Here is a 16,562-nt window from a genome sequence, read left to right on the forward strand (position 1 = left end):
CTTGGGAACCTCCTGTGCAATGGATATTCAGCTCATCTTATGCAGCATTTATTTTTTATTTATTTATTTATTTATTTATTTATTTATTTATTTTGAGCAGCTATCGTGTGCTAGACATCCACAGCAAGATGAGAAGCAAGGGAAAGTGCCCTGCAGGTGGCTGCTGGCCATGACGAGAGGGCCCTGAGGCCCTGGGCCCATCCCCTGCCTCTGGGCTAGACAGAACTCTCCAGAAATCTGGGTGGGTGGGGGGAAGAGTGCCCCTTCTTGTTTTATGTGTTTGTGACCTTGGCAAACACCATGGGTGCAGGAATTTGTCTGGCCTCGGCTCCAGCAGCCTTCGCAAAGGTGACTAGGAACCCATTCGTGGCCTCATCTCCCCAGCGCCACCCAGAGGTGAAAGCTGCTTGTTGCCACCTCGGTTGGTCTGGCCCTTGACCCTCCTCACCCTTCCTCCTGGCCTCCCTCTCTTCCCCAAACGTCTCAGCATGAAGGACAATTACTTGTTCCTCAAAGAGGTGAAGAACCTGGTTGAGAAAACCAACTGCGAACTGAAGGTCTGCTTCCAGTATGTCAACCGAGGGGACCGCTGGATCCAGGTGAGGCCCTGCAGGCTGGGAGGAATGTGGCCCACAGAGCAGGCAAGAAGGGTTGGCTTAACAGCAGTGCCCTGGCACCCAGCAGCTCCGTGGATGGGAATTCTGCTATTGGCTCCCACGTGCCCATGTGCACAGAGACAAATGTAGAAGGCAATTCACTGCAGCATCGCTTCTTGAAGTAGCAAAAGACTGTACCCCAAGAGAGACTGGGTCACCATATGAGCAGATAGCCTTACCATGGAGTACTATACAACAGCGAAAAAGAAGCCAACCTAGAAATACAGAATGCACTTCAAATTAAGATGTTACTTGCAGGAAATGTAAATAGGATGCTATTGATTATGTTTTAAGAAATGGGGTTGATAGGAGTCAAACATGCTGGGAGCAGGCAGAGACTATTTGGAGAAGAATATATAAGAAACCCCTGCCATCGCTTACCAGGAAGGAGAACTAGGGAGGCTGGCTCATCTGACGGCTCTCCTTGGTGTCCCCACAGGATGAAGTTGAGTTTGGCTACATAGAGGCCCCCCACAAAGGCTTCCCCGTGGTATTGGACTCCCCCCGAGATGGAAACCTGAAGGACTTCCCAGTGAAGCAGCTTCTGGTGAGATGCTGAGGGCCACCTCAGGGTAGGGGGTTGGGGAAATGATCCTGGGGACTCTTACAGGGCAGAGTGGGCAGGAGACCTAGAGGCAGCCTTGACAAGTTAGTCTATTGCCCAGCACCTCCATCTTCTCATCTGCAGAATGGGTCAGTTGGGATAGTGACCTCTATGGTCCTCTCCTTGGAGAGTTTTCTCAGAGGAGAGCATGACACTACCCCATGGCCTGGCACACCACAGGTGCTCAATGAATGTACCATTGTTATCAGTTTCGCCCACTTTGGAAGGCAGGAATGAAAAGCACCCTGACAAGACTTCTCAATCCCCTGGGTAAAAAATTTACTCATAGGGGAGTTTTCTCATAGGAGATGGGAACTTATGGGAAAGGGGCAGCTCCTGCCCTTGCCCCGCCCCACCCCCACCTTGCAGAAAAATCAGTTTCAAAGAGGAAAGTTAGAGTTAAGCCATTGTCAAAAATTATGGTTCCAACTTCAAAGCTCCCTGAAGCTGCAGTTTTCAGTCTGTAGGGGTTTTTTTTAAGCAATCCAACCCCCTGATTCTAGAGGCCATTACCACTCCCACTGATGCCCTTAGCCACTGGTGGAGTGAGGGCAGAAGCAAAACCTTCTTCTTTTTTCCTCACCTTCCACCTTGAACAGGCAGAGGAGGTGAGGACAGAGCACGGAGCAGAGACTGGGATAGATCAGGGGCTCTTCCCAAGGTCGCACACGGGACAGCTTCTGCTAGAGTCGGAAACATTCAGAGGCTCACCTCTACTTCTTGAGAACCTAACCTAGGGCCCTCACCACAGGGAGACGGCGCTAGAGCCTGGCCTGGCAGCTTGTCCCACCCCTTGACCTGAGGCAAGCAGCGGCACCTCTTCAAGCCTCAGTTTGCTCATCTGTAAATGGGGCTAGAAATGGCATTCCTCTCACAGGATCGTTGTGAAGATTGAAGGCACCTAGAAGGTGTCCTCCTACTCCTAATACAATGCTCATTATTAGCTGCCCTTACGGTTGTCATCCCACAGCCCTGGACGTTGTCCTTGGTGAGGACTGTCCGCTTCTTCCCACACTGGGAGGGGTAGAGCCAAGCTGGTCTTCAGCAGCAGTGGCCACAGGCCTGAGAACCACGGCCTCCCAGCTCCTGCTCTCATGTTCTTCCCGGTTTGTCACCTGCCTTCATTGTTCCAGGCTGCCCTGGTGCCAAGGTCCATGGCTGCATTGTTCCTGGGGACCTGGGCCAAGCCCAGCTTTGTGCTGCGTGCCTGCCTGCCTGCGTGTGCCCTAAAGCTCAGCTGCCCCAGCTTCCGGCAACGCACACCTTGCCATCTGGGGCTCCCGGGTGAGAAAGTGCTAAGCTGTAGCCATCCACGCCACTGGGCACGGCTGTCCCTTGAGCCTCTCAGCTGGGCGAGGATAAGCCACATCTTCCCACCCCAGGGGATTTTTTTACCAAGAAGTTTTGTCAGGCAAGCTTCGTTCCAGCCCCAGTACAAGTTCCCAAGCGAGGGCTCTACTGTTTCATCAAAAAGTCCTGAAAGGAACCTTAAAATTCCAGGGTCCCTGGGGTTGTATTGTGCACCAACTCTCGTTTCTTGGAGCTCTGTTCGCAAAAGGATTCTGAGGCTCTCTCTGGGCTCAGGGGAGAGGAATGGGTTGGGATGGTCTATATGTTACATATCTGCCGTTCCTGCGTGAATCGGTCAGGTGTTCCTAGGTAAGGCTGCGGGGACAAACAACCCCCAAACTGTAGGGGCTGACAACGGCAGAGGCCCATTTCTTGCCTGCATCTTGCACGGATGCCTGGTTGGTCTTCTGCAGCCCTGCTTCCGAGAGCCTTCCCCATTCCAGAGCCCAGGCTGCAGGTGCAGTGCTAGCCTGGGAAACGCCATTCTCCTAGCACAAGGGGCAGAGAATGATTTGGTCTTATGGCTTCTGCTCGGAACGGGCACGCGTCACTTCCGCTCACATTTCACTGGCCAAAGCCAGCCACGTGACTGAGTCCAACGCTGGGTGCGGAATTCTGTTCCTTCCGCCGGGAGATACCACCATGCATACCAGCCATGGCTCAGGATGCAAAATCCTCTTCCCGGGGAGAGGGCAGCAAGTCTCTGGGAACAACAATACAACCTACAGCCCTCCCTCTTTTACAGATGGGGAATCTGGCTCCTCTTTTACAGATGGGGAAACTGAGGGTCAGATAAATAAAGAGATGAGCAGGGACGTCAACGGCACAAAATGTGAACCAGCCCTGAAGTCACCAGTGTGTCTCTGTGTCTAGAAACAGAGGCACATGATGAGACCCAGTGCACACACGCACTAATACACACTTATATACCGTCGGGCACGCCCACCCTCACGGCAGCCTGCCCACAAACTCAGCCTCCCTGTGTCTTGCCCTCTGCTCTTCAGTGGGACTAAGAAGACCCCTAGAAACCAAGTGCCCATGGTGCCAGCCCGAAGGCAGTGAAACAGTAGTCCTCAGTGGCTAGCTGAGCTGGGGTTAAGGACCTCTGGCTACAGGAGACTAATGATGGGTGTGTGCTCCCTGCCCAGGGCCCAGATTTTGGCTACGTGACCCGGGAGCCCCTCTTCGAGCCTGTCACCAGCCTTGATTCCTTTGGGAACCTGGAGGTCAGTCCACCAGTGACTGTGGACGGCAAGGCCTACCCCCTGGGCCGGATTCTCATCGGGAGCAGCTTTCCTCTGTAAGAGAGACGAGGGTGGGGCTCAGGGGGGCTGGGAGGGGTGGGGAGATGTTACTCTTTCTCTTTAGGAGTAGCTTAGGCTGCTCACATGTGGAGCGATTATCTGGGAGAATGAACCCCTTCCACGACTCTAGAAAGATACAGATACTCTTAGAAATAAAACCAAGTTAGCCGTTATATCTTAGTATGACTTAGGAGCTAATATAAAGCTAAATAGCTCTTCCCAAAATGGGAGGTTGTATAATGAGATTATAAACCAGGAAAGGAAGGGACGAAGGAGTCCATAAAAGGTAACTGAAAGAGGCTGAGTGGGAAGGTAGCAGCAAGTCCTTGGGGTTGCCCATACAACAAAGAGGGATGAGAAGACATGGCCCTGCCCCAAAATGTGGGTACTTCGCTCTTGGGCCTGTCCACAACACTGTCACTCCCTCCCCAGGTGACCCACTTCCCAGTAAAAAGGCAGATTCTTCTTTGGTCAGGACAGTCACTAGGAAGACTGAATACTATGGGTCCTCATTTCACAAAAGGGCTTCCAGAAACCTGCATACGTGGGATCAGCCAGGATTTGGGCACCAAGTCCCTTTGAGCTACGACGGGGGATGCTCTACCTTCTGGGAGGAGGCCAGTGCCCGTTTGCCCACCTCCTCTCCTCCCTCCACTCAATAGTCAATCATCCATTCCTCGGGTATTTTCCATGCCCTAGCCAAGTGCCAAGGGGGACCCATGGCATTCTAAACCTGAAGTCCAGCCCCCACCTTCAAGGAAACAGTGGAGATCATAGACATGAAACATTCGGGGGCAGGGGGACGAAAAAATGATAGGGAGCCAGGGAACCCAAAGAGGGGTCCCTAACCCCTTTGGAGAGTCCAGAGAGGGCTCCTTAGAGACAAATATTTATTGAGGGCCTTCTCTGTCAGACACTGCTCTGGGCTCTAGGGATACATCAGTGACCCAAGCAGGCAAAGCCCCAGCTCTTGGGAAATTTTCAATCACGGTGGGAGGAGTAGAGAAAATCAACATGGAAGCCAGCAAATGAGACGCTTCTGGATGCTAATAAGTTGCAATGAAGAAGGTAAAATAGGGTTCCATGGCAAAGAGTGATGGGGCAGGGGCACTTTAGCTTTTGTGGTTTTAAGGAAATGACTTGGGAATCGAGGCTTGAATGAGAAGGGAGCAGCCATGGGAAGATCAGAGGGAAAGGGCATTTCATATAGACGGAAAAGCAAGGGCAAAGACTTTGAAGGGCTGGCTAACGTAGGAAGTAGAACAAGGAGGAAGGGAGGGAGAGGAGGTAGCAGGTCCGGGCAGGGGCCAAATCAGAGAGGAATTTCTTGGCCACTGGGAGGGCCTTGAATAATAGTCTAAGGGCACTAGGGAGATCGAAGACCTCAGAGAGTCTAAAAGTCAGGAAGGACTTCCTGGAGGAGGTGTCACTTGAACTTAAAGACGGAAGTTAAGTAGAAGTTAATGTAACAAAGAGGCACACGGCCTAGGGCAGATTTTGGAACCATACCTGTGCCCTAGGCCCCTCCAGCAGTCCAGGCAGGACCCCTGAGCACAGAAGATGGTCTCTTTATGTCAACTGACACCCTCAGGATCTGAAAAAGCTGAAGGCTGGGCTCCATGCCATTCATACAGACCATGGCAACAGCTAATGCCTCCTTCTTTCCCCTTGGGCTCAGATGCCTTCTTGCCTGCACCAGGGTCTCTCAGCCCTGTGGTTCAGGCTCCTTCCCCTGACTTTTGCTGATGCCACGTAGGATACAGGCTGGGTTGCAGAGGCTGAACCGCTACAGTCCCTCTGGCAAGGCAGGCACAGTGCGAGATCTGAAGAGCGGCCTCCTCCCCACCCCTACCCCCAGGTCCGGCGGTCGGAGGATGACCAAGGTGGTGCGGGACTTCCTGCAGGCCCAGCAGGTGCAGGCGCCCGTGGAACTCTACTCGGACTGGCTGACTGTGGGCCACGTGGATGAGTTCATGACCTTCGTCCCCATCCCGGGCACAAAGGTGAGCTGGCCCCTGAGGCTGGAGTGAACAGGATGATGGAGAACCCATGTACTACCAGCTCTTGTCAGCAGGGGGCAGGATCTACAGGTAGTGGGCTGCATGCATAGAGGAAGAAGGAAGTAGGCTCAAGTTGGTTCGCCTGTTGTCGCTGTGACAGGTAAATGTTTAATCCAATATACCAAAATACTAGCATTTCAACAGGTCATCAATGTAAAAATATAAATGAGAGATTTTACGTTCTTTGATCCATACAAAGTCTTCAAAATCTGGTGTGTATCTTACTCTTAACCACACATCTCAATTCAGATTAGCCACAATTCAGGAGTCCCATAAACACGGGGCTCGTGGCTACTGTATTTGCTGTGATGCTCTAGAGAGCTCTGGGGTATGGGCCTGGGGCTTTTTCATTTTCTGACGTGAAAGAAATGGCTGCAACTTCATACCCTGGAAATGTCGTGTAAATGGCCTGTCCTCTTGGCCCCTTGGAGACACAGTTCCGCCCTGTCCGAAGCCATTCTGGACTCTGAGCTTTGACGCGATGTCATTGCTGAGGTAGAGGAATTTCTACAGCAGGAAGGGTGAAAAGTGCTCCCCCAAAAGAGAGAAAGCCCGGCCAGGCCTCCTTGCCCCTCAACACAGGGAGGCCTGAGACAACAGGCAGATAGGGCTCCGAGTCCCTGGCCCCTTCCCCCACTGCTGACACGGTCCCTCTGGACGTCCTCCCGCAGGAATTCCGGATGCTCATGGCCAGTACCGCAGCCTGCTATAAGCTCTTTCGAGAGAAGCAGAAGGAGGGCCACGGGGAGGCCATCATGTTCAAAGGTGAGTGCCCGTGGGACCTTGGCAGGGGGTGGGGAGCTGAGCCCCCAGAGGGATGCTCAGGAGGATGGAGCAGGGGACCGCTTTGCCCCTGAGCCTCCAGCTCCCCTTCCCTGGGTGCCTGGCCCACTCTGGGCTGTGAGCTCACCGTGGTGGGAAGGAGCGGTGGCCTCTAGTGACCCTCACCATGGTCAGCCAGACCATCGAGCCACCCACTGCTCCTCATTATCAGCAGCAGTGCCAAATGCCTCTCCAGGACCCAACGGCACCAGACACAAAAGAGAGTTAATTGACACGTGATCTGTATTCAAGGAGCTTGAAAAGGAGATAGAGAAAAACAGACACAACGCAGTTTCGGGACAGGAAGAAAAGTGAGCGTACATAGACATGATCTAGAAGCAGACCTCACCACCGTCAGTCCCAGAGTGAGAAATTACCTGCTTCGTGCAGACTTTCCCTTCACTGGGCCAGATGTAGACAGGGATTAGGTGTGCTCTTAAATGAATCATGGAAAGAGGGGAAGCTGATCAGACGGAGACGGTGAGCCGGGTTAGAGAGGCCGTGACAATTTCTCCCTTACATGTTTTTCTTAAATTACTTTATGTCACTTTTCAGGTTGGTATCTGCAACCTGCCTACTCCCAAAAGCCCCATTACCAAGGCAGGCTGATACTTATATACATCCCTGCCTGCTGGATCCGAAGGCAGTGTTCCTGATAGTTACTGGTGTCTAGAGCAGATGAGGTTAGTTTAAGCCCTCTGTCCTTTTTTTGATTCCCCATGGATGGGAAATCTTTTCTTTGGATTAGCAGGCACGAGTCCGGATTTTCTGGAGGCTCCTTTATATATTAAACATACCCTAAAGCTACCCATAGGATATAGAAACGATTCTCTTTGTAGCCATAGGTCCAAGTGGGGCGTGGAGACGGTGCAGGAACAGGAGGGGCGTGACAGCCCCGATCTCTTTGCCACTGACAAGCTGCAGGACTGGGAAGGGCAATGGGCCAGCAAACTCTTTCCAGATCAGGCAAAATGGAAAAAAAGAGAAGGAGGAGGTAGAGGAGGAGGAAGGGGAGGGGGAGGAGGAGACGAGTTATGATTAATAGCTTAGGCTCAGAAATCTGACTGTCTGATCTGCACGTGGGCTCTGCTACTAGCTGTAAGACCTTGGGCAAGTCATTGAACTTCTCTGTGCCTCCGTTTCCCCATCTTTAATGCTAGCAGCTACCTCATAGAAATGTAGGGATGATTCCTGAGTTAATCCCTGTCAAATATCTAGAAGAGTGCCTGTCACACAGTAGGGGCTCGGTGAGGGTTAGAAATTGCTAATCAGACCAAAAGCCAGGTGTGGACCAGGAGGCAGGTGCAGCAGCGACCAGGGCAGCGGCCGAGCATGAGGCAGGTCTGGTAAACAGGAAGGGTGACCTCGGGGTACCTGCTCTGCCACCCTCCCCCTGGTCAGCTGTTTGTCCTTAGAAGCAGGCTCCTGGTGGGAGGCCCAGGTACTTGTGCCACCCCACCCTCTGGCCAGAAAGAGACGCCACCCCCTGGTCTCTGGCCCAAGCAGCCTGCCCTCCTGGGTCTCAGCCTGTCCCGGCTCCATCTCCCTCCTCCCCGCAGCTCCCCTGGGGGCTTCATAGAGGGGAGCACCCAGGCTGTGTACCTGAGGCTAGACTGTCCCCTGTGACCTCTGACTTCCACAGGCTTGGGCGGCATGAGCAGCAAGCGAATCACCATCAACAAGATTCTATCCAACGAGAGCCTCGTGCAAGAAAACCTGTACTTCCAGGTAAGTGCAGAACAGGGGGCCCTGAGAGGGACGGGGTTGTGCCCGGTGACACCGCTCATGTCCTCACGGCTTCTAGAGGGAATGACCAAGGGGTCAGGGCACATGACAGAGGGAAGGGCCTCCATGAGCATTCGGTCCAGCCTCCCTCCATCGCCCCCGTGTAAACCCGGGAGCTAAACGGAGGGGCAAAGGCAGGGTGTGCAGGTCAACAGAGGTCAGAAGCAGCCAGGAGACCAGGGAAGGAGAGCATAGCAGGCCGTGCCAAAGAGCCAAGGGCTCTGTAAGGCTAGAGCCCGAGACATCTGGGGGAGACACAGTCCTTTAAACTATGATATGGGAGCAGCTGGGTGGCTCAGTCGGTGAAGCATCCGACTCTTGATTTCAGCTCCGGTCTTGATCTTAGGGTCATGAGTTCAAGCCCCACATGGGGCTCCATGCCCAGCATGGAGTCTACTTTAAAAATAAATTAATTAGGGGTGCCTCAGTGGTTCAGTCATTAAGAGTCTGCCTTCAGGGGCGCCTGGGTGGCTCAGTGGGTTAAACCCTCTGCCTTCAGCTCAGGTCATGATCCCAGGGTCTTGGGATCAAGCCCCATATCGGGCTCTCTGCTCAGCGGGGAGCCTGCTTCTCCCCCACCTTCTCTCTGCCTGCCTCTCTGCCTATTTGTGATCTCTGTCTGTCAAATAAATAAATAAAATCTTCAAAAAAAAAAAAAAGAGTCTGCTTTTGGCTCAGGTCATGATCCCAGGGTTCTGGGATCAAGCCCTGCATCAGGCTCTTTGCTCAGCGGGGAGTCTGCTTCTCCCTCTCTCTCTGCCTACTTGTGCTCTCTCTCTCTCTCTCTGTCAAGTAAATAAATTTTAAAAAATTAATTAATTAAAATAAAATAATAAAATACGATGCAAGCTACAGACCTGCCCTCTAGAAAAATTAAGTGTCAGTATATGCCCTGGATTTTTATTTATTTTAGGGGATCAGAGTCTCCAGAAGTTTGCCATGAATGGATCCCACCTTCTGAGTCCCCGTCCCATTTCTGTCTAACAGCATGATTTCTGTGATCTTCTGTCCTGCTCTCTCTGTTACCCCTGTCACCGGACCCTGATAGGAGGGGCACTGGAGAGGTGGCAAGGGGCTAGGTGAGCACTGGAAACCTCTCTGGCATGCTGGGGCCCAGGGTCTGCTGCTGCCGGAGACAGGCGCAGGGTGGACAAAGCGACAGGAGTGTCCCCTCACTCGCCCGCTCCCCCTTCCCCCCACCACCCCAGCGTTGCCTGGACTGGAACCGTGACATCCTCAAGAAGGAGCTGGGGCTGACGGAGCAGGACATCATCGATCTGCCCGCCCTGTTCAAGATGGACGAAGGCCGCCAGGCCAGAGCCTTCTTCCCAAACATGGTGAGACACTCAGGACCCCAGACTTCATCCAGGCCGGTGAGGGGCCGCCAGATCAGAGGGACTCCTCAGCTGAGGCTGTTCCCTCAGGAGGTCCAGGTGCCCATCCTGGCTGAAATGCTGTGCGTCCTCGCCCACCCCGCCCCAGGCCCCTCGTCCTCTCTGGGCTGCATTCCCTCCTAGGGGTGAGACGCTCATCCTAGCTGCCTCCCTGGGGTCCTGGGAAATCCTTTCCCCTAGCAGATAGCGAAGTGCTTTCTAAGTTAAAAAGGCCTTTACAGAGAGGAAGGATGCTTTTCATCCTAGGGGAGAGTCTTCTGTGAGACGGGGGAGGTTAGAACACACGCACGGGTACACACTTGCATGCACGCACACACCGATACGTACACGTATAACCACGTGCAGGTACCTGTACACAACATACATGCGGAGGTAGGTCGCCTGGTTTTCTGCTTCAGTTCTACCACATAGGAGCTGCTTGGCCCCCTCTGTGCCTCGGTTTTCTCATCTGTAAAATGGGGATGATCACAACATCTACGTCACAGGGGAGTTAGGAGTGCCCAAGAGCTTGGAACAGGGCCCCTCGAGTAGTCGGTGCTCATTAAACCGGAGCTGTTGCCCACGCCCCATCACAGGTGAACATGATCGTGCTGGACAAGGACCTGGGCATCCCTAAGCCCTTCGGGCCCCAGGTGGAGGAGGTGTGCTGCCTGGAGACGCATGTGCGCTCCCTGCTGGAGCCCCTGGGCCTCTGCTGCACCTTCGTGGACGACATCTCGGCCTACCACAAGTTTCTGGGGGAGGTGCACTGTGGCACCAACGTACGCAGGAAGCCCTTCTCCTTCAAGTGGTGGCACATGGTGCCCTGAGCGGCCGGGGTGGGGGCTGTGCTGTGCGGGTCTCAGCCGGTCAGTAACCAAGATTGTGGTAGGACCGGCCCTCATGGTTCTTATGATTGCAAGATGTTCTTCAGCAATAACGGTCAGGAAACTTTGTGGGGGGGGGGGGGTGGAGAAAAGGATGATTATTTCCAGGACCTGGAAATTGCACGGCACACCTGGGGCCACACAGCAAAGTCGCAGGGAGAGAGAGACAGCCCAAGCCTGGGGTTCTGCTTTTTAGGCAGTGGAGGGTGGGGGCTGGGGGTTTTGCAGCACCAGCGGGGAGTGGGGGATGAGGAAAATCGAGGGGCTCAAATGGTCAGCTTTAGAAACCAGCCAAGATTTCTAAAATGAAGGAGCCTGGGGCGGGAGGAAGCCTGGTGTTTTATCTAGTCCTAAGGCTGGCAACGAACATGCTTATTGGGGATGGCTTTCTTTGAAGTGGATACCTCGCAATCAAAGCCCAAGTCAGGCACTTGCATTACCAAAAAGAGAAAACCCACACAACCGGGGCCTTGGCACCTCCCTCCTTCCTTCTCTAGACACCTGGCACCCACCCCCCAGAGCTTCCCCCTGCCTGCCAAGGACTTGACAAGGACTAGACTGTCCCCACCAGGCCTCCAAAAAGGGGGGAGGGACCTGGGACATCTGTGCCTTGCCATCTCTCAGAAGGGCCCCAGCGTCCACCAAAGTCACCCCCGATGAACCTCTACTTGGTACTTCCTGAAAAGAGCTGTGCCTTTGGCCAGCCTCTGTATAGCCCTGACACGAAAAACCAAGAAACAAAAACTCTGTACCCAAACCATTCCCCAAAGAGCGCTTAGTCTCTTATCCAAAATTGAAGGAGGGGAGAAGGGAAGAAGGTTCTGGAAGCTCTGGGATCATCAGCTCTGGCAGCCATGCCCTGAAGGTCAAGGTAGATCCCATGGAAAGGGACCCTGGGACCCCCAGACGTACTTTGAACTGCCATCATCATTTCAAGTTCCCCACTCCCTTGGAGTGTGCAGGGGGCTGCCTTCAATTATTCATTCCTTCCCGGCCTCTCTCAGACCCCCTTGGCTTCCTCTCTGCAGTGTAGACATCCCTGACTAGCTTCCCCATTCCCTAAGGGTCCAATAATTTAGCTTAGAACCTTCCTCAGAAGTGGATTTTCTCAGACCTCTCCATTTCCAAGATGCTCCTTATACCTCTTCTTTCTGATGGACACAGGCTCTCCCAAACACTTGTGGGGCTCCCCCCAGACTAGCATCCTTGAACCAGAGAGTGCCGTGGGTATAGATGCCTGCGCTCAGCCTTATCCTTCTCCTGCCTGGTTCTCCATTCCCTGGGCAGTCCCTGGCCTCCCTCCTCCCATGCCTCCACTTCCTATTCCCAATCCTATCCCTCCAAGCAGCTATATGGGGACTGGTTCGCCACCAGCCAGGCTCAGACCTGCCCCAGGTTATAATTAAAGCCCCGCCAGTTCTCCCCAGACCTTAGACCCGACATCTAAGGACCTGGGCTGGCCCCCAGCCCAACGGCCAGTTCTGGGCCAGCAGGTGGCCTTAGACACAGACTGTCTATCCCATGGAAGTTCATCAGCGCATTTGCTGAACATCCTCTCATCTGCACATAACTAGGTTAATTCCCTGGCTCCAACCCAAAAGACTCAGTTTCCACTAAAAAAAATTTCCTTGAGGGCCAGCTGATGTCGGGAGAATAAGCGAATTATAATCCCACTTTGTGGGTTAAAAAGAACCAATTTATGGCCAATGAGACCGTTATAAATTTGTATTCCTGTGAGAACAGGATTTTCTTCTTGGGTTATTCCATTCACGCATTCAGCAGACATTTCTTGTGTGTCTACTAAGGGCCAGGCACAGTGCTGGGCTCTGAGGATGTGGTGGTCCCTAGCAGGCTGGGCCTGGTCCCTGCCTCCTGGAGCTGGTCAGTTCTCAGCATGCCGTGTCCACATCTAAATGGCCAACATTTGCCCTTTCAGTGATATGCTCTTCCAAAGTGGGAACCCGCTATATTCAGAAAATCCGCAGGGCACAGACCTTCCTGCAAGTCACTATTTTGGATGAAGGTAGAGGGTTCTTTTCCAACCTGACCTCCTTTCCCACCCAGCTGGGCCAGTACCCACCCAACAGATCAGACCCCAGAGCCTTTAGAAACTGTTGTGCCCCTGCCTTTGGGGGCCACAGCCCCAGACCTCTGCAACCCCAGAGCTGAAAACACCAAGTGCCTATTTGAAGGTGTCCATCTGGAGACTTAGAGTTTGTTGTGTGTGTGTTTGTGTGTGTGTGTTTGGTTAATGTGGGATTTGGGGTTTTCTTTCATTTTTTTTCTAGTCTACCTTTAAGGGGAAGTGAGCATCTCCCATGTGGAGACAGTGTGTGTTTATAAATTTTTCTAAAACTCTCTCCATCAGTAAGTTGGTAATTTCTGATGATTCTGGAGCCCCCAGGACTCAGATACCCATTCCCATCTTGCTCGCCCCTCCTACCCCGTGTGACTACCCTCAGTGTGCACCGGTCCCCCAGTCCCCATGAACTCATCGCTCTTCCCCATCCCCCACTTGCTATAAATGTAGACCTAAGATACAGTTCTGTGTTGCAAAACTCAGCTAAGTTCCTGTTTCGATCTTTATTTTGAAATATTTTATGTAAGAGGGAAGGGGAGGTGCCGTGAAGATGGCAAGAAGCAGGGAAGTTTCAACTTTCTGGACGAGAGGCCATGACAGAAATCGAAAGATGTTTGGGGAAGAGCCTAATTAAATAGCAATAAAATAAACCATCAGAGGGGAAGTCATGTGTTGGTGTGATGTTCATTGTTGCCTCAGGGACACGGCCTGGAGTGAAGCAGGCCAGACAGGGGCACTCTTCTGGCCTTGTAGCCCCTGCTCTTCTGGGCACAAGGTCAGGGTTCAGCAAAGGTATCTCAAGGGTTTGGAATCCCCCACACATTCAGTGGATGTGTCTTCCATGGCCACCCCCAAGGTCAAGACCAATACCCACGATAAAGTCTGGCTGTGTTTTTCTGGTGGTGGTCCGCAGAAGGAGATCCTGAAATGAGCAGCTGAGAACAGGTGATTTGTTATTTATTAAGTGCCTCCAAGAAAAACCAGGAAGGGAGTGAAGGGAACGGGACAGGGCAGGGGAAGAAGCCAGATGAGGATGTGACTTGAGGTGTAGCCTCAGCCTGATCACTGGAAAGCTCTGGAGCATAAATGCAGCTCGGAGCTGTCCCACCTGGAGGCAGAGTTTTGTACACCTGCTGCAGTCAGTCGTTGGCTATGGGGACTTCGGCTCTCTGAATGGGTAAGGGGGCACCAGTAGCAATCAGAGCTGCAGTTAGCCACAAAGTCACCGGAGCCGGGGAATGGGCTCACAACCAGAAGAGGATCTGGTAGGGCACCAAGAGTGTCCACCACTCTGGACCATATCATGTTCTTATCATATGGAATTGTTACATGAGGACATTTGTGATTTTTGTGATTTGACCCCTGGTATAAAAATCCATACTACACAGCCATGGTCTAAGAGGGTCTTTGTGAACAAACTCTCCGAAGCCCTAAAAATAAAGCCACCTAGTTACTTCCCGAGCCTGGAAACCACTCCTGAGCTCTTTGGGATGGACGTGGGGGCTTCTTGTCCCTCAGCCCCATCTTGGACTTCTAGACTGATGTTTTGTTGAAGCCATCTTAAGGAGCGACTGCAAAATGAAAATCATTAGTTCTCATACTCCCAGATTTAACGTGTGGGTCCAGCTGTCTGAGGTCACGCTTCCCTTTTATACCCAACTGAGGTGGCCCAAGCCACAGCAATGGCAATCTTCACCGGCGTTTCCCCATCCACCAATTTCTGAGACTCCCCAAGGGATGCTGGTGTGTTAAACCCAGCCCTGGTGGTGCTTTCCTATCTTTCACTCACCTACCTCAGGATGGCTGAGAGTGAGGCTGAGACTGATGGCTGAGACTTCTAGAGTTCTAGAACAGCACATTCTAACAGAAATGTAATGCAAGCTATGCATGTAATTTTTAATTTTCTACTTATAGGACATCTTCATTCAGATTAGCCACAAAGAGCTCCCATGTTTGAAAGCACAGTTCTAGAATCTTCTCTGCCAGGCTGAGCCCAATTATAGGGGTAGGCACATTCCTTAAACCCCCAGAGTCCAGCTAGTCTGACTGCAATGGCTAACAGAAGTTTATTATTATAATACCAAAAAGAGAAGCATAAAATAGACATCAGCCCTCCCTGGCCTCAGTGTGCAGAGCCTTGCTCCTCCAGAGGGTCCTCTTGCCTGAGCTGTGGCTGCTGCCATGTTACCAGAAATGGCCTCGCCCTCAGCAAGGGGAGTACCTTTGGGCAGGCTACCTCTGCCCACTGTCAAGATGAGACTCCCCACCAGCCCCATGGAACATAGAACGGCCTCACTTCTACAACTCGACCCTGCATCTTCCTGCAAGACGTTGTCTGCAGGTCCCGGGTGAGTGGAGTCAAGGTCCCCATTATCTCAGCCCCTTCATTCCAGATGGGACCTGATCCATACCTCAGTAGAGCCAAGAGCTTGTGGAAGTGGGATCCCTCCCCCAAAATAAAAAGAGCAGCCAGGGATGAATTCTGCCTGTCCAGCGGGACGTATCCAGGATCCTCACCCAAGCGGCATCAGGTCCAGGGGACTGAGGGCGATATTTTTGGTAATTCAATACAGTGAGTGACATCAAATGACAGCACGTGGTATCTCTTCCACCAGCTGGACAGCCAGAAGAAGGACATGCCCAGGCAGAAAGCTCAGCTCTGCGGCTAGCTGTTGTGAGAAATCTGCCCTTCCATTTGAGCTTCACCTCTGGGCAGCCCAGGCTCCTTTTGAACCCTGATGGCTGAGAAAGCAAAGGTCTGGGCTTCTCTAGCTAGTCTGGAAGGAAAGCACCAGGTTCAGGTCAAGCCTGCTTGTGCCTCGGCCCCTCATGCTCTATAAGCTAAGGCCCATTTTGTCCATCGTGGGTATGCCTGCAGGTGAATCTTGTGGACCTGTCTCTGACTTGCATTTTGGAACCGTCCTTACATGCTATCCTGCTACTGGAAAAGTTAAAAGGATTACTCTACTTATCTCCCGCAATTCCTAGCACATAGCGCTCAGCAAAGACCTTTTTTTTTTTTAAAGATTTTATTTATTTATTTATTTATTTATTTATTTATCTGAGAGAGAGAGACAGAGAAAGCAAATGCGTGGGGAGGAGGAGCAGAGGCAGAGGGACAAGGAGACTCTGAGCGGAGCACAGAGTTCCACCCAGGGTTCGATCCCACAACTCTGAGATCATGACCTGAGCTGAAATCGGGAGTCAGACGCCTAACAGACTGGGCCACCCAGGCGCCCCAAATGCATTTTGAATGAAAGAAAGAAACGTCTGTTCGGCTAAGCAATGGAAGCTGAAAGATCAGCCCAACCAGGTGGGAGGTATTAATAACCACCATGTCTTGGGCACTGACTACGTGCCAGGCACCTGCCCGCTTGAACTATGTGAAAAGCCGTTTTGAAGGTCAAAATGATCAAATAGAGATGATTTCACATGATATTTCACGTTCCTCATCGCCTCTGATTCTCCCCCACCACAGAGCCGCGAGGTTACTATGCCCACTTTACAGAAAAGAAAACCGAGGCTCAGGGAGGAAGTGATTTGGCTCAAGTTTCCACAGCAGGAAGTAGCGGAACCAGGATTCCCACCAGGGTGACCTGACTCCAGAGCCCACCCGCTGAACCTCTGCTCTGGACTACCCC

At 52.4% G+C, this 16,562-nt stretch overlaps 1 protein-coding gene across 1 annotated transcript in view; it reads left to right on the top strand.

Moving 5' to 3' along the window:
* The window catches only part of PADI2 (peptidyl arginine deiminase 2), a 43,031-nt gene extending 29,446 nt beyond the window's left edge, over window positions 1-13,585 (top strand). The window contains exons 9-16 of the mRNA XM_080801531.1: window positions 488-599; window positions 1,096-1,203; window positions 3,759-3,910; window positions 5,773-5,917; window positions 6,646-6,739; window positions 8,439-8,524; window positions 9,790-9,918; window positions 10,551-13,585. Of these exons, the coding sequence (XP_080657657.1) occupies window positions 488-599; window positions 1,096-1,203; window positions 3,759-3,910; window positions 5,773-5,917; window positions 6,646-6,739; window positions 8,439-8,524; window positions 9,790-9,918; window positions 10,551-10,784 (1,060 nt within the window). The 3' untranslated portion in view covers window positions 10,785-13,585. The remainder of the gene's footprint in view (window positions 1-487; window positions 600-1,095; window positions 1,204-3,758; window positions 3,911-5,772; window positions 5,918-6,645; window positions 6,740-8,438; window positions 8,525-9,789; window positions 9,919-10,550) is intronic.
* The last annotated feature ends 2,977 nt before the right edge of the window (window positions 13,586-16,562 follow it).

This window comes from Martes martes (genome assembly GCF_963455335.1).
Source record: "Martes martes genome assembly, chromosome: 4".
Classification (NCBI taxonomy): domain Eukaryota; kingdom Metazoa; phylum Chordata; class Mammalia; order Carnivora; family Mustelidae; genus Martes; species Martes martes.